The following is a 21,120-nucleotide window of genomic DNA, read 5'->3' on the forward strand; positions in this document are numbered from 1 at the left end:
CCAGTGAACTTCAGCACTTTGGGGGATTTTGGCTGCCAAAAACTGGGGATAGCCTGCAGTTAGTAATACTTTATCAGTCAGAGGGTAGAGCTTTTTCCTTCAGCTAATTCTCTTACGTATATCTGGGAAATGGCAAAACAGTGTCTTCAGGAGAATTCATGAATTTATATGTTAAAGTAATGTTTTAATAATTTGCCACCATTATCTTGCTCTTTTCTAAAGGTATTTTGATGCTGTCCAAGCAAAAGAGCAACGAAGACAACAAAGATTACGAGTACACACAAGTTACGATGTAGAAAATGGTGAATTCCTTTGCCCACTTTGTGAATGCTTAAGCAACACTGTTATTCCTCTGCTTCCTCCACCAAGAGTTTTGTTTAACAGGTCTGTTTGCTTTATAAATGTCCTCAATAAATGTAAAAAACCAAAATCCCAAACAAGCCACACTCCAAAACCCCCTTTCAAAATGTTTATTATCTTCTGTTTTGATAATCTCAAATGGATTGCCTGCCTGCTTATTTTGGTTTATGGACCTTCCTTGGTTATTGTATAATAAGGAGTTTAAAGTATGAAAGGACAGTAAAGTGTAGGACCTGCAGGAAAAGAACTGAACATAGAGAAATACATAGGCAGCAGAGAAAAAGCCTGTTGAGAAACAGAAGAACATGGAGTGCCTATGAAATACTAATTCCATATATAGTTTGTTTTAAACTAACGTTATGCATTCTGTTTATATTTTTGGACAGGTTAGACTTTTCAGGCCAACCAAACCTAACTCAGTGGATCAAAACAATATCCCAGCAAATAAAAGCTCTGTATTTACTTCGAGATGAAGACTGTGCAAGTAAGTCTGAAGAAATGTGTATATTTGTATGTGAAAATGTTATAATGTTCATGGAAAAGACCGAGTATTTTGGCTCTACCACAGTAGAGTTGAGAGATGGTGGCAAAAGTGGCAAGAACAGCTTGGAATTTCAGTTTCTGGTGATGTGCTCCTGCACCTTTTTATAATGTAAAAATTATGTATAGATGAATAATCAGTGTTTTATTACTTCCTGTTTGTGCAGGCAATTCTGGTAATTCGGAAAAAATGGATCAGCTGCAATTACCTGAAGGATTTAGACCAGATTTCAAACCGAAGTATGTATTTACATCTTAATAAATCATTAAAAATTCATCATGAAGTAGTAACGTGAAAATTGAATGTGACTTCTGTGCTATAAGTTCTCAATAATTAAGGCAAATATATTAATTTTGCTTTACTTAGAAAAGTTGATCCTATTATTATGATGGTATTGAAGTCCAACCCACAAATAGTAAATAATGCAGTAGAATTTCAGAGGTGGATGTGGTAAGTGGATGTGCAGAGAAGATGCTGCAGTTGTATAAATTTTGACGTCAGGATTAGGCTTTGTTTCCCTATTACTTGTAACTGGATGAAAGATTCATCATTATAGCTCAGCACTACAAGTAAAACATGAAGAAAGACTGTGAAGTGGAGAGTATGTTAATATGTAATTTCAGCTATTACGGTGTGTTTGCATTTGAGTCTACCCTTTCTTCACTTGAGGAGAAAGTAAAAAAATTCATTACATGGTACAGACATCTGTCTTCCAGCTGCAGACAAAAATGCAAGACACCTATCCCAGCTGATGACAGATTTTGCTATCAGTCACACACAGTTCTTTTAATTTAGCCTGAACTGTATCTTTGAAGACTGGATATTCTTAACACTAAAAAATGAGATTGGTTCCAGTCAAATAATAAAAAAATAATTGGGAGTGTATCTGTCTCAAAAAAGAGGTTACAGAATATCAGATTCAAAGGAAGATACTGGAGTTCTCACTTAAATTTTAAAAATCTAGGTGTCAGCTACAGGGTGAATGTTCTTCATTAAAAGTACTATGCTGCCAGTGGAGAAAACAATGAATTATTAATATTGTTTTCTTTGTTTCAGGAATCCTTATTCTGAGAGCATAAAAGAGATGTTGACAACTTTTGGTACAGCAACATACAAAGTAGGCTTGAAGGTTCATCCAAATGAAGAAGATCCACGTGTACCTATAATGTGCTGGGGAAGCTGTGCTTACACGATACAGACTATAGGTACTAATGTATTCATTTTGCTCCTGTATATGTGAATTTCAGAATTCAGTTAAATTCATGGCATTGTAACATTTTGGGGTTTTGTTTTTTTCCAGAACGAATTTTAGCTGATGAAGATAAACCATTATTTGGTCATTTACCTTGTCGACAGGTAAGGATCAAGTAGCAATTCCTCTCTGAATCAGTGGGAAAAAAAAGGAATTGTGCTTCTTTAATGCAGAACATCTAAATTTTAAGTTAGAGTTATTTGATAGTTTTATTTGTTGGATCTCACTCTTTAGTCAGTCAGCATCTGATTATTAATCTATTTAAAAATCAAATCTAGCAAAACTAATTTTTTTTTTTTTTCTATAAATGCATAGTTTAGTAAGGCCAGGGTTTCTCATGGTAACAGTAGAAGTAAGAATACTGAAGGGAATTTGTATATTTGCATAAACAGAAATATCTGTCATATACTTAGCTACTCAAACTGCTCCCATAAACTGCAGCTGAGGGGCCTGAAAAGAATCCTGTAAGTCAAAAGACCTTTTCATATTGAGGAACTTCATTAACTTTGGCAGTGTCTCTTTCTTTGTTCTTAAAGGATGACTGCCTTACATCATTAACAAGATTTGCAGCAGCTCACTGGACAGTTTCATCTCTTTCAGCAGTACAGGGTCACTTTTGTACTCTCTTAGCATGTAAGTTCACCACTTTATGTTGTTTTTTACAAAGATACAGATACAGAAAAATGCTTACAGAATGATTGTTAGTCTCGATTACAAGATTGTTTTTTGTAGTGGTTTTAAGTCATAGAACAAGAGCTGGTATTTTCACATCTGCACCTGTACATTTTTTGTCATACCGTGGAAAAAAAGACTTTTTCTTTTGGTCTGCAGTTCCAAGATACATTTTGAGAGAAGCATGGGTATTTTGCTGTGAAGGAGTTCTGTTGATTCTTCCCAGCATTTATTTTGTTGCTTTTTAGAAAGATACCTAGAGCAAAGGAAAAGGAAGCATGGTCCTTCGCAAAAGAAAAGTGATATGCTGGAACTTTAAAGAGGAGGAAATTAAGATTAATACAGTATTGAAAGGAAACAGGATATTTGCAGAGGTCTATAATATATCTGCAAACTTCTCTGTCTTTGGAAAGTAGGATCTGTGATAAGACAGGACTTATTATGTAATGTCATATATTGGTTGAGAATTTTAATGAGAACAGCCAAAATGTTCCAAGCTTGAAGCATTTGTAGAAAACAGGTGAAAAGTCTGAAGTTCAGCCTAATGCAGTAATTACCCATGAGAGGACTATTCTGAAAGGGTGTAATAAAATGGGATAATTTTAATATTTACAGTCAGTAGAGTAAGGCAACTTTTTAAATGCATTCATATACTGAAATTACTAGTAGAACTGGTAGCACCTACTTCAGCAAACAGTTGGCAGCTTTATGGGGAAGAACTTCCTTGACGTCAATTTGTAGCAGTAGTGATTGAGCCATTTTCTGTGTGAAGCAGAAGACAAAAATGTTGCTAGCTATTTGACTGGAACTTCTTAGTATATGGTGTTCTGCATGGTTTGGGTTTTCTTGAAAACTTGCATCAATATTTCTTCAAAGCTTTTGTTCCTTCCAGCTGACAGAAGCAAGCAGTACGGCTTTTATTTTTATGAGGAAGTGTTTGCTATTTTATTTTTCCAGGCTAGGAATAAAGAAAATTACTAGCCTTTGATCTGTCAGTATTCTATGAACTATACATAAGATAACTTATCAAATAAAAGTTTGGTTTTGGAAGTCCCTTGCTCTGGTCATGTTTTTGGTAGAAGCATTTTTCACACTTTTGTGTTGAGTTCTGTAGCTATATGCTTACAAAAGTAAAAGCATTTGAAATCTGAGTGGTGATGAAGTGTTTGCTAATAGAAATAGCTTCAAAATGTCACAGATCTTCAGCTGTTAATTTTTTGGCCAGCAAGGCAGCAGTCTTCAACTGAAGTATTTTTAAGTTATTATGATAAGACTATTTTTTACTGTAGTAGTGTTTTTAAACTTGGCAGCTTAATGCTTATAGCTACTTTGCATAACTATTCTCATAGCTTTAGTTGAAACTCTTTTATTGTAAATCTAATTTTACTGCTTGGAGTAAAGAAGTTTGCAACTATTCCTCAATTGTTATTTTACATATGTTGTAACATTTTCTAGGCACTTCATTATGGTTGCTTTTAGATGGAGGTACTTGGAATTTACTAAGTGTGTGAATTTCTGTAAGTGTGTGAATTTCTGTTGTCAGCTGGAGTATTTTGGTTAATACCTACCTTGTGGTTACTGTGAATGTGAATGCTACAGAGATGGAGAGACCAATACCTAGCTCCTTCTTAGAAATAAAATAATGAATTTAAGAGACTCTTTAGCAATGTATTTTTGACACTGTAAGGCAAATAAGTTATGCGAGGCAAATTTAGTGAACTTTGTAAAGTTAAGCGAATTGCAAGTTTCCTTTGAACAGCTGTCCAACAGACAACAGTTAGTGTTTAGTCACTAGTGTTTAAGCTTATTTCTGGGTCAGAGCTTGAGATACTGTCTCATTTTATCTCCCACTGGAAACCTAAGCAACGAAAGAAAGTCACTGTGGGAGTAGTGATGGCAGCACTTACTTTGTTATAGTTACTTTGGGGTTGTTTCATTTCAGTACAGTATAGTCAAGTAGGCAAGACTCTTTTCCAGTCATGTTGAACAACTCTCAAATTCACACCTTTCTGGCCAAAACAGGTACCATTTGTATTTTAAGTACTTTAAGCATATAAGCCAAGGAGATGCTCTCATTTTGTAACTGAAGTACACTAAAATATTTTCATATATAAATGTTCAATTAATAAATTTATTTTTCTCTCTAAAATACTCAGCACTGGTGCCTAATGAAAAAAATGGAAATCTTCCTTGCATACTTGATATTGACATGTTTCATTTATTGGTAAGTATTCCATAATATTATTAATAATGTTTTGATCTAGTAGGCACTATGTAGAAACTTAATTGGAAACTTTCTCTTTACTCTGGGTTAGGAACCTTTCAAAATGTTCAGGTTTTTAATATTTTTTCACTACTTAATATAATTTAAAGAATCTTTTTGTTTCAAGTATTCTTATCTATAAATAAAAAAGGGGTAAAATGAGGTGGAATGTATACCCTTTGGATATTAAAAAAACCAAACCAAAACCAACCCCCTCCCCCAGCCCAACAAACCAGAAACAAAAAATAGGGGGGAAAAAACCCCAAACAACCAAACAGACCCCCAAAACCCCCAGTAGTTAATCATTGTTCCCTTAAATAGTGGCTGGCTAATTACCTTCAAAATTAGCCTTATGAAGTATGCTGCCTTCAAAGGGTGTAGTTGCAGCATGAGCAGAGAAAATGGGAAGATTCAAAAAGAAAAGGAATATACTAGCTTTCTTGTTTTCTTTTACAGGTAAGCTTGGTGCTCTCTTTCCCTGCCATACATTGTCAGGATTTTTCAGGGGTTAGTCTTGGCACTGGAGATCTTCACTTGTTTCATCTTGTCACTATGGCACACATAGTACAAATTTTACTTACCTCATCTACAGGTAAGGCCACTTTCTTTCAACTTTTGTTGAAATGATTCCTCAAATCTGTAGTTGCAAAACACTAAGGTGCTATTGGTAAATGTATGCAGTTTACAGTTGCAAAATAAAATTGCTGGTGCTCTCTCTTTCAGCCCATAGGAAATGTTGATAAATTGTACTCGTGAAAGTTCAGTGTTTTGTCTTTATTGCTTAACACTGGAGTTTTTCTGGAGCATAGCTAGTCATGAATCCTTGCTTTCCAGCTGATGTAGCAGTGCCTGGAAGTGTTTATTGCATATAGTCGTTTCATGATGAGCAAGTTGCAGTTAGCGAAGTAAGGAATCAATGTATCTTCCAGCAAGTGGAACTAGATAAGGTGTAGTATGCCAAAAGTAAAGAACTCCAAGCAAGTTTACTAAGAAACCAAACCAATCTAACAAGTAAACCAACAGCTCACTGGAGTTGACAATAGCATAAACTTACCACATAAGATGTGCAGCAGAAAACTTTTTCCAGTACATCATACTGTAGAACAATGGAATGTTTCGCTTAGTTTTGGCCTTTTTCTCAAAACTTGAAAAATTACATTCTTGCTGTATAAACATGTATGTATGAAGTAACTTGCTTATTATTTCTTTCTTCAGAAGAGAATGGCATGGATCAAGAAAACACTAACAGTGAAGAGGAAGTAGCTGTGCTTACACTGTATAAATTTCTTTGCCAGTGTACAGGAAGGTATAAGTGCGATCTTTTGATAAAATTTTATAATGTCGTCTTCCCCCTCGACTCAACATTAACTACTGACTGAATTCTGTATAAAAATGCTGTCAAAGATGAGACTTTTAACTTGGGAACTCTTGCATCTTGTTTCTTATCCACTACTTCTAGATTTACTTTTCAAGTAACTATTCTTATAAATTCCTCTGTGCTCATGAAGATTTTGCTCTGGAACAATTTTTTTAGTCAGTTTGCAGATGTGTCGAATCTGGAATCGGCAGTGTCTGAGTACAGAAAACTTGTTAGAATCTGAAATGTCTATGCAAAATTTTCCTTAATTTACTGTCCCAGTTGGTTACATTTTTATGAATCTCTATTTCGTTGGTTTTTTTGGAGTTAGCTTTGAAATAAAACACTTGTATAATGCTTGTTTCAGCTGATTTCTGTAATTTAATATGAAATATGACTGAAGACTTGCTAAATATAGTTCTCAAACTGAAATGATTAAATAAAAGCAAACTTTTTTTATTGTGTTCTCTTAAGTGCCTTGAAAGAAATTTCCTCAGGCTGGCACCTGTGGAGGAATCTAAAAGCTGGAATCATGCCTTTCCTGAGATGTTCTGCTTTGTTTTTCCATTACTTAAATGGAGTCCCAGCACCTTCAGAAATTCAAGGTACTGTCTGCTTTGTATTAAAGCAGCTTTTCAAGACATAAATATTTATGGACTAAGTAAATTATGTTTAAACTTTTTTTTCTGAAGAAGCTGATTGAATGGGTATGGGCTTGTTACCAGTGCAGAATCATATCTGCATAATGAAAAAGGCCAAAAAAAAAAATTTTTTTTTTTTCCGTTTTAAAAATGTATTTTTAATGTAGGGGCAAATGCCGTTCTAGGTTACTTAAAACAGAAATCGATGCTCTTCTGTTAAAAAGTGAAATTTTGATTATTTCAAATCTCCTATTGATGACTGTTTTTAAATGAGACCTGCTTTTGCTTGCATTGTTTTCATTCAAATCAGCATCCACTAATTAATATCTGTCTATAAATACACTATGTTATGTTACACCCCAAATAATCAATGTTAGTTACATACTTTACTGTCCTCCACATATGGTGTATGTAGGGATGGAATGTAAGTCTGAAGATGTTAATAATAAGTAGGTTCACATGGCTTCAGGATTCCCATGTTTAAAACAAAGTCTGATACTTGGTGCTGAGCTGACATGAGAATAGCAGTTGTCTCGTCATGGGTATCTTTTTGATTTGGTACTTGTTGTAGAATGTTTCCTTGACATATACCTCCTTGACAAGTTGTGTTTAAAATGTAGATTTTTTTTTTTTTTTTTTTTTTTTTTTCATTTAACAATCGCAATACTTAAGCATTTTGGCCAAAAGGAAAGAAACCTCTATTCCTGAACTTTGATTTTCTGTAGTAAGGTTTCTTAAGTTCATAGTCTGGAGCAGTAGTGACCACTTGAGTTCTTTGTGTTATGGATATTCTAAAGATGAGGTACAAAGTGCAGATGTACTTCCAGGCAGTAGGTCCATCGGCTTTACAGAGTTGGTTGTAGGAGAGGGGAAGAGGAAGGCTTAGCTTTGCTTTTTTTTTACAATCCTCAAGTCCCAGGTGCTTGGATGGCCCAGCAGGTCCCTGCCACCGAGGGATGTCCTGACAGTGACCGTGACGCTGGGTGTTTTGCTTTCCCTTCCCACTGCCCCATCCCAGGACCCACTGATCCCACAGCTGGCCTGTATCAGTCTTCTCTGGTGTTTTACTGGGGGTTGTGAGGGAGGTACTTGAGTGTTTACTGGGCATGAGAGGGAAGTGAGCACAGCTTTTATTGTAATTCTCTTCACTCCTTCATTCAGGAGCAAAAGAGGCCGTGCCATGAGGTGGTGGTACTTTTTGCCCTGAAAGTTGCGAGAGCGGGGGCCCAGGAAGTCAAACCAATAGACTAATGTGAATATGGCAATCTGGCGGTTGTGTCCTACATATTTTAGTAGAATTTGGCACTGCAGGCATTTGCAATTTCTGTATTTCTGAGGCTGCGGTATACTGCCTGTCACCGACCACCTGTCTTGGTTTGTGTCATGGAAGGAGCACAAAGTAGCCATTTAATGGGTGACATTAAAACAAAGACATACTAATTTGTAAAGGCTATTGAACATTCTGTTGTGGTTCTTGTATGACTAGGCTTGAAACATGCTTAGCAGGGGAAGTCTGAGGAAAGTTGCTTTTCATTACTGGCAGTTTTCCAAAATAGCTGTGTGGTACCTTTACTAGCACTTTCATACTTCATACTACATTTTGGGTGTGGGGGAATACAGTCTGAAAAAAAAAAATAGCTGTCCCATTATTTAGAGCTGTATTTCATTTATTGTAGATAATGTCATCTAAAAAAATGTAATTATGAGAATTATACTTCTTTTTTTACAGTAAATGGAACAAACCAGTTTGAACACTTATGTAGCTATCTTTCCTTGCCAAACAACCTCACTTGCCTTTTTCAAGAAAATAGTGACATTCTGAACACGTTAATAGAGAGGTAAGTCGTGTTTTTATGCTTAGTTTAAATATAATAAAGAATCCTGCACAGGATGGTAATAGAAGTATTCTCCCAGGAGTGCATATATGAAAGTGAATTGTAGCCTTTGAAAAGCATTTGTGAAAGAAGTGTTTTGAAATAATTACTTTGGTTGTAGAAATTATGGCATAGACGTACTGTGGATTTTTTTTGAAAGTACCATCTGTTGGAGTTCAAAGCCAATTTTTTTTCTTTCTTGTAGTTGGTGCAGTAACAATGAAGTAAAAAGATATCTGGAAGGCAAGAGACATGCTATCAGGTAAACACAGAAATTTTAAGCAGAGACAGGCGAGAAACTTTAATGTTGCCATTTTCTCCAAATATTTTTTCTAAAGGGTGTTTATAATAACATAGTATCAGTTCTACGTTACTGAATGACAAAGATATTAGTGGATAAGCAAAAGAGATTTTTGGAATTTTTTAAGAAAAGTGACATATAATACTAAATAAATTAGTAGATTTTAAAGGCAGAGTTAAATATTACAGTTTTATTTAGACTGATGTGCGGTAATCAGAGGCCATAACATTTCTTCTCATGTTTCCTATAGTAGATTTGTACCTTCTGATTCAAAAGATATGCTGTTGCTAAAAGACATGTATAAACTTTGTTTAAAAATATCAGGCATTTAAGAGCTTTTTAAATTCTTTTTAAAGAATCCAAATTCTTCAGTGAAATCAACACTGAGTCAGTAGCTACAAAGAAAATTTGCTTTTCATACGTTTCTACTTGCTAAGCAATTGTTTTGAATTCAGAACGCATTTAATACTTAGTGGGCGTAGAAAAGCATTTGGGGTGTTTTTCTTTATGAAGCCTGGGTAAAAATAGTCGTTATCAATTATCCAAATAATTATAAATGAATATGAGGTTCACAGTGCTGTCATTAAAAACATATCCCTGCATTTTAATCTCCTATGCTAAATACATAAAGTCAATCTTTCAACATTGTACATACAATAAGGCTAAGTGACAAAAATAAAAATTAATCATTTCATCTGTTAAATACCAGGCTGTTAACAGAATTTCTTATACAGTAAGAATACTCAGATTGCGTAATTGATTTCTTGTTTTGTGTGATGGTTGGGATTTTTTTTCCATGTGTTCTGTTTGCTGATTCTTAACTGCTCTTCCCAAGATTATATCTGACTTGACAGTGAATTTTTTTTTCCTCTCAGCATGTTCTTCTACATTTGCTTCTGTTACAAACCTCTATTTACATTTCACAGTCTCATTTGTATTATACCTAGAGTTGAAGATTGTTAAAATTTAGTGTATAGCATCTGCAAAAAAATTAACTTTTAACTGTTATTTCTAAAGATATATATATTTGGTATTAAATAGGTCCTTTTCATGGCATGAATATTTCATTCTTTTCAGGCTACAAGTTCTCTGAACTTGAGAGTCAGGCCACTTTTCAGTATTAGTAACAAAAGGAAAATATAAAGCAAACTGATAAGGGAGCAGAACAAATATTCAGTTAACCCTATAGTAACCTCATCATGACGTTTCGCTAAAAGCGTACATATGACATGTTTTTCTGACTTTCTGCCTATGCTTTTTCTCAAATTCATAAAAAATATGACTCAGAAAACTGGAGGTGGTCTAGCTGAGAGATGTTGTGGGTTCCTTTTTTTTATGTGCTCTATGAATAGCAGAGAAGAGGAAAACTTTAAAAATTTAATTATTCACAGATGCTGTTTAGATGAGTCAGGAAAACATGAATGAGTTTGAAATCACTGTGTATTATTCACTGAAATATGAGTGGTTAATTTGATTGCTTTATTCTAGCTATGCAAGAGAATCCAACAAATTAATAGACCTTCCGGATGACTACAGCTGCCTCATTAACCAAGCATCCAATTTCTCGTAAGTTTTGTGCAATTACAGTGAGGACCCCTAAAGTCTTCCGCTCCTTTTGATGAACTGGGAAACCTCTAACCTGAAAACCTCAGGAAGTTGTTTACAGTATCATAAAGTTAATGGCACATATTGATTGTCATCTCTTCCAGCAAAACTGCTGTGTATTTCGGTGAAATAGAAATTGCAAGGATCTGTATAACTGTTAACTGTATAAATGTTCAAAAGTACTTTTGTGTCTTTTTACCATCTAGAGTTAATACATACAATGGATTTTACTTTTTTTGCTTAACAAAAGGTGTCCAAAATCAGGTGGTGATAAAAGCAGAGCCCCAACATTGTGCCTTGTGTGTGGGACCATGCTATGTTCTCAGAGTTACTGTTGTCAAACTGAATTAGAAGGAGAAGATGTTGGAGCCTGTACTGCACATACATACACTTGTGGTTCTGGAGTGGGCATATTCCTTAGGTAAGGAACTGAACACCTCTACGTACATTGCTAGATTAGATGGTGCGTGTAGACACAAAATGAGTAGTTCTATAAATGTGATTGCAAGGGTGGTTTGTAAGGCAGTGTTTTGTTAATAACAGGGTTGCCTAAAAACCAGAGTGTATTCATCTTCCTTATACTTTGGTGTAAGGTTCAGAGGTTGTATCATAGAAAATTTGAATTGTATTTTAAAGTGAATTTGTTTTCTCTGTGCGTATATTTCCACTCAAGTACTACAAAACAATGAAGGTAAATACCTTGATTTTGTTGTTGTTACTGCTGTTGAAAAGATTAAAATTCATTTAGTTGTCTTTCTGCATACAAGGAAAGGTTAGATAATATCTATTTTCACTTTGGCAAAGATTAGTGAGAAGTGAATTTGTTTTATTTTCTTGTTGTGGTTGTGTTGAGTATTTTACACAGACTGCAAATAATATGACATTAAACTACATTGCTTTTAACTGCTATCAAGGAATTATAACAGGAAGAGAATAAGATCTTTAGCTTTAAAAAAAGAAGTACCTTTAAAAATCTGTACATGGAGGTTATACAGAAAGTAGGTGAGGATTGGAAAAGCAGTGTCTATGAAAATATGTGAAACTATTCACCTAAAAATCAATACCTAAAAATCTTCTCTGTGTTTCTCTCTAGAGTACGAGAATGTCAGGTGCTATTTTTAGCTGGAAAAACAAAGGGCTGTTTTTATCCTCCTCCTTATCTCGATGACTATGGAGAGACAGACCAGGGACTCAGGTAAATATTTAAAAAAATACTTCTTTTAAAGACAGGAATTCTAAAACTGTCTTGTTTGTACAATACACTTTCTATGTTACTTTTTTATTTTAATTATATAGGTGATATATTTTTACATTGCTGCTGCATGTAATATCTTCAAACATTTTAATGCTAATATGTGTTTTTACGTTAAAAATATCTAATGGAAGATCTTTCCCAGGTTATAAACAGTTGTCTTGAGGTGTAAAAACTTAAATCTTTTTAGCACCTGTGAAGTTGCCTAGAAACTAAGGCTGAAAATTTTATTTGTATGTAGTGCATCACTTTGTATAATCTGTGTTAATACCAAGTGAAAATACGATGAGATTATTTAATGTGGTAGTTCTTTGTCTTAACTCCTATCTCTCCTTCCTATGAGAATAGTTAGCGGACTTGATACTGTTAATGCTTGCTACTTATGAAGCTGGTCAATATCATAGCATATGAACTGGCTCAGCATGGAAGGATTGCTGAAAACCTATGTTCAGACTTCTGTGGGCTGCATATGGGATTCCCAAAGGCTTGAGGGAATCATTGACCAGTAAGGGTGGGAGATCAGACAAGGTAGCACTCCAGTTTACTAATCCAAGTATCTGTTGATTTGCCCTGACAAGAGAATAATCTTAAAAGGTTATCTAAATATTTAATATTTTAAAGGGTTATTTAATCTTTTATGTCACACCTGAGTGTTTGTGCTTAGTTGCAGTGTTTTATCATTCCTGATAAGTATTATCTCCTTTTCAGACGCGGGAATCCCTTACATCTGTGCAAAGAACGGTTTAAAAAGATTCAAAAACTCTGGCAGCAACACAGTATCACAGAGGAAATTGGACACGCACAAGAAGCAAATCAAACACTAGTTGGCATTGATTGGCAGCATTTATAATAGTTATCTATTTAAGACTGGAACTTTATTAAGATTTTTTGTAAGTCAGTAAGCTTTTCAAAGGAGGGATTAGGAAAAAAAGTCTGAGGAAAAAAACCCACCAAACCCAGTCCTGTTATTTAATCTTTGTTTTACAATGTATTTCATAAAAATACCAGTTAACATTAATCAAGTAAACTTCTTTCTATGTAAGCAAGTTTTATTAGTCATATAATTTGCACTGTGCTTCCTTCACAGAAATGTCTTGGGTTATAAACCTGGGCAAATGAACTTGAGTTTCTGATAAAAAAAAGAATGACTCTTTTTGGAAGTCTGACTATGATTTTTCTTATAAACTGCAAGAGAAAAAGACTGCTGAAACAGAAACTAGATAGAGCACAATTATGGATTGTGTTTTGCCCCTTGCTAGTAATCTGAGCCGTTTTATTTATTCTGCATTTTAATACTTAAGCTGTGTGTACATGCAATGGAATGAAGTAAGGAAGCAAATAATGTAGCAAATGGATGTTTCTGTCTGCATCAGTGGATAATTCATTCTTTCACTTGGTGTATCTAAAACGATTTTGTCATTTGTACTCTTGCAGCTTTCTTGCTTCCAGTTGTTTTTTAACTAAAAAAACCTAACACTAGCTTTACAAGTAAAATAATTTAATTTAAAGCTTTTTCCAGAGCATTGCACTCCTTAGAATTATGTAGTTTGTAATTTGAATTTAGCTGGGAAACCCTTTAACTTTCGATTATGTGATTGGTTATTGGTATTCAAGGGTTGACATTGTGTTTTAGAAGATATTTTAAGATAACAACAATACATAAAATGTCATGAAAGCTAATTTTATGTTGTTTTGCAGAAGCTCAGAGGATATTTTCTTCATTTTTGTTAACAGTCAACTTTTAAGGTGCAAATCCCATCTCCTTTTTGTTGCAGACAAGCTGAATGGTTTCCTCTGGCTTTGAAGGGCCACAATCCCACTGCCCACATTTTTGCATCGATTCATTTTTTTTTTTCTGTTGTCCCATCAAGTATATTTACTTTTTGGCTTGATTTAAAGCTCTGTAAAGATGTTTGCATATAGTATATTTTATAAATATATTCTATAACTGCGCAGATTTGCACTTGATATGAGGGTGCCTGAAGGCAGTGAGTTTTCTAGTTGTATGTAATTAGACCGCCAAGGTGTCTCTAAAAAGTGACATTATGCTTACTGATTTAAAATAAAATCCATTATCTTTATCTCTCCTATCTTCTGACAAATTAGTAAAATCGTAATTTACATAGTTCTGTTTCCTTAATAATCTGTGGTTCTTTTAGTTAAGTCTTACTTTCTGACTACATCTTCAGCCCAGATAAGCCATCCCTTTACTGTCTGCTGTGTCTTCAGTTACACTTGGTCTGACTGAATTGTTTCTATTTTTACAGATTTAATGCTTCAGATAAATTTTGTATATTCATGGTGTACAGGACAATTTTTCAAACATTCAGTAACAGTATTCAGTGAAGATGTGAAGTATGAAATAAAGAAAGTTGGCCAATGTTGATTTCCTTTTCTTAAAAATGGTACAGACTACTCTTGTTTCTTCTACCTGTCATAGATCAAATCATTTATATATTGCTGTCACTTTTTACAAAGAGACATGCAGAAGTTGCAGGAAAAAATTGCATTAATGCTTCATCTCTGCCTTCCCCTACGCAAGCTGGTTGATGTATCAACAATTTTCTGTGCGTGGTACTTAAAATCACTTTTTTTTGGTGACCTTAGTATTCCTTTGCAGAGAGTCTTGCTTCTTAAGCTGCGTGCCACATTTTCAAATAATGTGTAACTGCGCTGAAAAATGCTCTTTTCCTGTAAGCATAATATTAAAAAGATAATTGATGATATTGACAGGTTTCTCTGTGCAAAGCAAGATATTGATAGTGAGAAGGATTTTTTTCCTCTGGGATCAGAGTCGGAGACTGCGAGGTCGAATAGGTTGGTAAAATTATGACCACAAGTAATTGCAAAGTACACAACTTATCATTTTTTTGCAATTTAGTCATTCTTTATTCAAGACTTCTATTTTCTGATTTGTTTTGCATGTATTTATATTAATGTAGAAATATTTATATATAACATTGTTTCAGTATCAGGGAAATAATATCTGTAATAAATTGGCTATAACTTTAATATTTATGGATTATGTGTACAATCTAGAATGTATTATGTGTTTGGGGGGAGAAAAAACCCAACAACAAAAGCCCACAAAATACCCAGACCTGAAACCATCATAACAGAATACAAAACAAAGCCGAAAGCATCAAGTAAATGCTTTTGGTGTTGACATTCAATAAGTACTTTTTAAACATTGTTTTTAGAATTTTGCTGAGCTTGTTCCTTCAAGTGTGTTGCCTTGTTAATCACAAGCTAACAGAAATACGTGGATGTGCAACATCTGCAATTCCCTGGCTATAAATGTAAGGTGATTATATTATTAGTGTCATTTCCTTTAGTCAGCTAAACCTTTCTTGACCTTTACCAAAAAGTCTAATCGTCTTTTTAAAGGATTGTAAATTGCGTTTTGTAAAGGGACAAGGATTGAGGTTCACATCAGTAATGTTTTTTACTTTGTTCATACTTCAGGATAACACTTTGTACTCCCTCCGATCTGCCATAGGAGGCTCTTACTCTGGTGGAAGTATATAACCAAGATAACACCTGGTGCCCTCTGACTTATGTCAAGAGCCAGTGCTCCCCACAGCTCTCTAACTACTTCATCTGTAATGTTATTGGGAATTTGTTAGTTGAGATGAAGCGCTCGTGGATTCTCAGCCTGTTTACATCTTGAGCTCTCCCCCAGTTCCCTACAGCTTCCTGCTATGTCTTTCAAACTAGTCTTCATGCTGATGACTAAGCAAGTAAAATTGGGGCCTTATGTCCTACTCTAGCATTGGGAACAACCTGGGCTGAAGGGTTCAACGTGTTGCTGCACTATACAGTTAACTTCTTTTACTGGACAGCAGACATTGCACGTGCAGCTGCACAGACCCTTTTCTGTCCTTTTATGTTTGACATGAAGCCCTACCAGCTCTCATGCTCCAGCCCTGGCATCTCATTTTAAGTGCATTTTATTTTATGCTAAATGACTTGGTGCTTTGTTTATAAGCTCCATCATTGTGATAATTTTATGTCCTGAATGTGTAGAGGAGAAGCTGGATGCTCGACCTACTGTGCAAGTACCTTCAGCACAAAATCCCAGCTGTTTTCCTTTCTGGAAGATTGAACTGCACAAGGGGAGTTGCATCTCAAATCTCTTCACAGCAGAGTCCTGTTACGGTCAACTGAGTGTGCAATCTACCTCTCTTCTGCCCTGCACTCTCCTTCTCTGTCCCTTTCTAAGAATTGCCTTTGGCAAGAAGTAGTGGCTCCATATTTCCATTCCACTGTTAGGATTATTGATTATGTAAGTCAAATATGACAGTATTAAACAGTTTTGGCTTGAATATGAGCCCTTGGGGAATGCCACTTGTAACTGCTTGGTTTCCAGCTGTTCATTGCTGCCCTCTGAGCCTGAAAATCCAGCCAGGTTTCTGTCCATCTTGCAGTCTGTCTAGTCTGCATCTCCCCAGATTGGTTATGAGGATGTCTGAAATCATGTTGAAAGTTTTTCTAAAGAAAGACATCTGCTGTACAGAGACGGTGGTTTTACAGCAACTTCCATTTACTAAGAAGCAAAAGAGGGAACAGTCCTTTAAACTAACCCAACAGATGAATGATTTTGTGTATGACCAGGACAGCAAGGCTATCTTTCATAACAGCAGGAGATACTGCATTGATCTTTGTGGGGCTTCTATGGGTCTTCTGAGCTTCATGTTTTTGTATTGCAATCTGCCTTGCTTTTGGTGAGCCAGGACCGTTAACCTGGCCAGTCCTGCATCTTAGTGGGAGCGGGATGGTATTGTCCGTATCTTAACTGGCACTAAAGGAAAACTTTCTTAGGGAGGCATCCACTTTTCTACCATTAGCTGTTAAGTTCCTCGGCTCCTTACGGTGAGTGTCCCAGGGTCTGACTTGGCCCTGCATGGAGAAGGTTAGAGACTTCACGGGAACAACACTGGATTCAGTTATTATCGAGGCTTGCCTTCTGCAGGAATGCTTCTAGGTGACAGCCAGGGAGCCTGCCAAGCACACCTCTGCGTACATAGCTAACACGTCACCATTTGACTGTCTGCTTTCTCTGGGTAACTGGTTCAGGTTGTACGGTACTGCTTCAACATATCCTCGGCATCAGGCACACAGAAACGTTGCTTACCAGAGATGGGGAAGTCTTACAGACAAGTTCTCTTTAGGGAAATGTCTCTCCTTACCATGAATTCCCCCCCCCCTTTTTTTTTCCTCATGGGATTTGAATGTTTAGAAGAATGGGAAGGAGGAGAGTTGGCTTCTCCTTTTGGGCTATGTTCAAGCAAAGGTGCGAAGAGTCCCACAGTAAGAACATTGCAAACAGGTATTGCTGAGGCAAAAAAGTCTCTATCATTTAGCACGTGATGGAAGTCTTCTCTGTGCACGTGTGTGTGTCAATAGCACATCTTAATCTCCAGTTGCTGATAACGTCTAGTTACCAGTAAGCAGCTTCACCTTGTCGGAGTGTCATTTGTTTGGTTTGGGGAGCCAGCAGTGACTGGTGGAAGGGTGTTACTGTCAGCCTGGGACAGCTAAGTGGAGTTGCCTTCTTGGCTGCTGGGACTGCAGCGAGAGCACAGGCCGCGGGCAGCTCTGGAGCGTGGCGGCATGCCCAGAAGGAGCTGGAGCCTCCCTGCCTCTCCCTGCTGCCCGCCAGCAGCGCCCATGCAGTTTGGTGTTTGCAGTCGTGGAAGTTTGAACCGTTGGGTAAAGGACAGTGAAGAACTCCGTGTCAGGTGGGTGCTTGGGGATCCCAGGCTTGACTGAGGCTCTCAAGCAGTCAGTGCTTGCACCCAGACCGGGCTCTGGGAGTTCATCCCCTGGAAAGCCCTCCGAGGCCAGACTGCAAGTCCCACAGAGCTGTGCTCTTCAGACTTGGGCAACTTCCATTGCCAGTAAGAGGGAGAAGGGGTTTTATTATTGTCCGTTTTATTCTGAGGCTAACAACGGTCAGGGGAAATAGTGATTCCTGGTCCTGTTCTGGGAGAGTCAGGTCAGTGTTTGATGGCTAATTCAGGTGTGACTTTTATGCAACCCTATTGAGCTAGTTTTGTCAATAATATTACTTTTACCTTATATTAATCAATACATGTTTTGTTAAACATGTTACGGGCTGATACAGGAACATAAGCTACAATAAAATAGTTCAGACGTTGACAAAGCAGGGCCCTGTGAATACCACACATTGAACGTGTGTTGTACCTCTCTGATGATGTAGGGATTGTTCCGATGCTGTTTAGTACACTGTTTCATCAGCTGGCCCTGAGAAGTAGCGGAGTATTTATGGTGACAGGTGGAAGCTTCGTACTAAAACATCCTCTTGCTTCAGCTTGAGACCCTAGGGAAGGGCATGGTGATTTTATCTTATTTGATTTTTTAAGTTCACTGTATCCACCCGCACACTTACTTACACCCACAGGCACCAAGTGGTCTGGCCAGGACTATGTGCCAAAGAGGACAGGAGCTGAGTCCTCCCTACATACCCCTTGGTTAGTGATGGCAAGCTGGCTTTTGGAAAGATCTTCTATACCCATTGGGACTCAGCAGTAGCTGTGGTGCCGTGTTTTGCCTCAGTACCCTGCTTCACCCTTCAGAAATCTTAAGTAAGGCTGCCCGTTGTCTTTTCTTGTTTTGGGGTGCCTTGGCTAGAATATAGTAACGTGAAGAGGAATGGCACACACACCACACTAAAACCGCATTTTCTCCCTTGTTACCAAAGTGCAGGTCTGCTTCTGAGAAGTCTGCTGTACTGTGGCCACTTGGAGCTCAGGCTTCCTGGGCTGGGTGTGTACTCAACACATTTCTCAGCATCTACCCACTTTATTGCTGTCAGTCACATCCCTCTTTATCTTCTGCTGCTCTTCAAAGGCTTGCTCAATTATTTCTTCTGCTGTTTCATACATGTACGTTTCTATTCATACTTCATTCGTAGCAGTTTTGCGTATTCTTATCTTGAGGCTGTTGCGTGTTCATCCTCTATTTTTTCCTGCTCTTCTGCCACCTTCCCCCCCTCTCCTGGCATGCAAACATTAAATGCCCAAATCTTACATCTCTGTGTCTTGATGGAGAGATTTGTCAAACGCTTTTCTCTTGGGGGAAAAAAGAAGAGGAAGAGCATGAGGATTTTCACAGTGCGCCTGGTGTAGGAGCTAAGAAATGGCAAGTACTGATCTTCGTCTCCATGACAGCAATGATTAAATGTTACTTTTTCATCAGTTTGTGAATATGTATTTTCACAGTCTCTTTCCAGACAGTGTGAGCTTGGAGGTGGTAAGTTTTCCAGCTTGTCCTTCACGTAGGATCCGGGAAGGAAAGCCAGACTGGCTAGTCAGCCTGGGGCAGGGTGGGACAGCTGAGCTCAGCTTAGTGACAGCATCTGTGCAGACCACTGCGGGATGTTTTAGTGACTTACAAAACCAGGGTGTTGATTTCAAATCAACCACGTATTTGAGGAATAATGTGTGGAACATATTTCTATACTTGCAGTAGTCTAAACATGGAGGATGCTAAAGCATGTTAGTAAATCGGAGAAAAGGTTATACAAAAATAACGAAGGCAAGGACATCACCAGGATGTTCACTGATGTAATCCACTGGTGTCCTCTAACCAGAGATGCCTGCATTAGAGAGGTGACATTTGCTCCCCATAAAGACAGCTCCAAGGAGCCTGTGTTTCCTCGCAATGATTGTAGCGGTCTTGGAATGAATGTGCAATTTGGCAGACGGTACACTAGGAGAAAAAAAAATCTGCAGTAATTGTTGGGCATCTAATGCTGTTGAACTAGTTGGGCATCTCATCTGTGTATCATAAATCTTTCCATGTCAAGCTTTGGTAATTCATAAAGTGCTCTAGTAGCTGAAAGCTCAGAACATGGCATGAACTCTGAAACAAAGTACTTTGTGTTATATTTTCTTTTTTTGTGTGCTAACTACTTCACAATGTAAGCTTTAAGCTCCCCTCTACTGTCAGCTTGAAGATGATGGAGCTTGAAAATAAGGAGTTTTGAGGTGTCTTTTTTAATGGAGAGGTAAATGCTATGGCACTTGAAGCATGCAGAAGCACACAGTGTTCAGTTGGGAGGCTAGGGAGTAACTGCTGTTAATATCAACGTATGTGAGGTAATTAAATACAGCATTTCAGCGTGGGTAGCACTTCAAATGGTTGGGCAGATGTGGAATAAAAGTTACGCAGGTGTTGAAAGGTGTCACATCTGTCTTAGACAACAAGTGCAAGAACCAACACGGTTGCTTCATTGCTCTGGAGCATAACACGTGCTCTGGGTGGGAAGCCCTGCTCCAGGTAGGGCTAGTGAGGTACCCGTGGTTTCCAGGGCTGTAGTAGCAGTGATTGTACTGAAAGGAGGATGGGGATGCCGCTCTCAGAGCTTCAGGATCCGCTTGAAAGTCTTCACCAGTGACAGAGACCTCGTTGCGAAATATTTGAGGAGGGTATGCGGCACTGGGGATGCGTACCTGCACGACCAGCACTCCTGTTGAGTGCCAGCTTGCAAAGAGGGAGGAGACAGAAAGTCGTTCTGTCCCACTGGAGTTGGAGACATGCTGCGGTAGTAATTGCTTGAAATCTAGATGTACGATTGTGAGTCTCTTCCTGAACAAAATGCTTCCTGAAATGAATTTAATCCATTTTTAACATTACCTAATCTCAAGAATAATCTGAAGTACTCTAAAATAAATTTAAAAAGACCCTTAAGTAGAGAGTAAATTTAAATTTTAGGTCCTAATTACATTTAAAATTCTGGGGTGAAAACAAGAAATGCTGTCATAACTTACTTAAAATATGCCTACAGCAATGTTACAGAATCAGTGTTACTTCTGTTCTTGATTAATTTATGTAATTATTGAAAGATTAATTCATATGAACTTGTGTGAATTGACCTTGTCCTTGTTTGTATTTTCCACCTGTGTTTTTTTCCTATCTTTAACCTTAGTCTGTTATTGGTGTCAGAGAAAACACGTGTGTAAATGGGAAAGCTCACA

General features: G+C 37.1%; 1 protein-coding gene across 2 annotated transcripts in view; it reads left to right on the top strand.

Moving 5' to 3' along the window:
• Nucleotides 1-14,844, top strand: part of UBR2 (ubiquitin protein ligase E3 component n-recognin 2) — a 60,138-nt gene extending 45,294 nt beyond the window's left edge. For both annotated transcript variants that reach the window (XM_069800235.1, XM_069800234.1), the window contains exons 32-47: nucleotides 223-384; nucleotides 747-844; nucleotides 1,068-1,140; nucleotides 1,958-2,106; nucleotides 2,202-2,257; nucleotides 2,690-2,786; nucleotides 4,982-5,049; nucleotides 5,545-5,680; nucleotides 6,304-6,394; nucleotides 6,920-7,050; nucleotides 8,816-8,924; nucleotides 9,166-9,222; nucleotides 10,750-10,827; nucleotides 11,117-11,287; nucleotides 11,960-12,061; nucleotides 12,827-14,844. In XM_069800235.1, coding sequence (XP_069656336.1) covers nucleotides 223-384; nucleotides 747-844; nucleotides 1,068-1,140; nucleotides 1,958-2,106; nucleotides 2,202-2,257; nucleotides 2,690-2,786; nucleotides 4,982-5,049; nucleotides 5,545-5,680; nucleotides 6,304-6,394; nucleotides 6,920-7,050; nucleotides 8,816-8,924; nucleotides 9,166-9,222; nucleotides 10,750-10,827; nucleotides 11,117-11,287; nucleotides 11,960-12,061; nucleotides 12,827-12,968 — 1,720 coding nt within the window. In that variant the 3' untranslated portion in view covers nucleotides 12,969-14,844. The remainder of the gene's footprint in view (nucleotides 1-222; nucleotides 385-746; nucleotides 845-1,067; nucleotides 1,141-1,957; nucleotides 2,107-2,201; nucleotides 2,258-2,689; nucleotides 2,787-4,981; nucleotides 5,050-5,544; nucleotides 5,681-6,303; nucleotides 6,395-6,919; nucleotides 7,051-8,815; nucleotides 8,925-9,165; nucleotides 9,223-10,749; nucleotides 10,828-11,116; nucleotides 11,288-11,959; nucleotides 12,062-12,826) is intronic.
• The last annotated feature ends 6,276 nt before the right edge of the window (nucleotides 14,845-21,120 follow it).

This window comes from Haliaeetus albicilla, chromosome 13 (genome assembly GCF_947461875.1).
Source record: "Haliaeetus albicilla chromosome 13, bHalAlb1.1, whole genome shotgun sequence".
NCBI lineage: Eukaryota > Metazoa > Chordata > Aves > Accipitriformes > Accipitridae > Haliaeetus > Haliaeetus albicilla.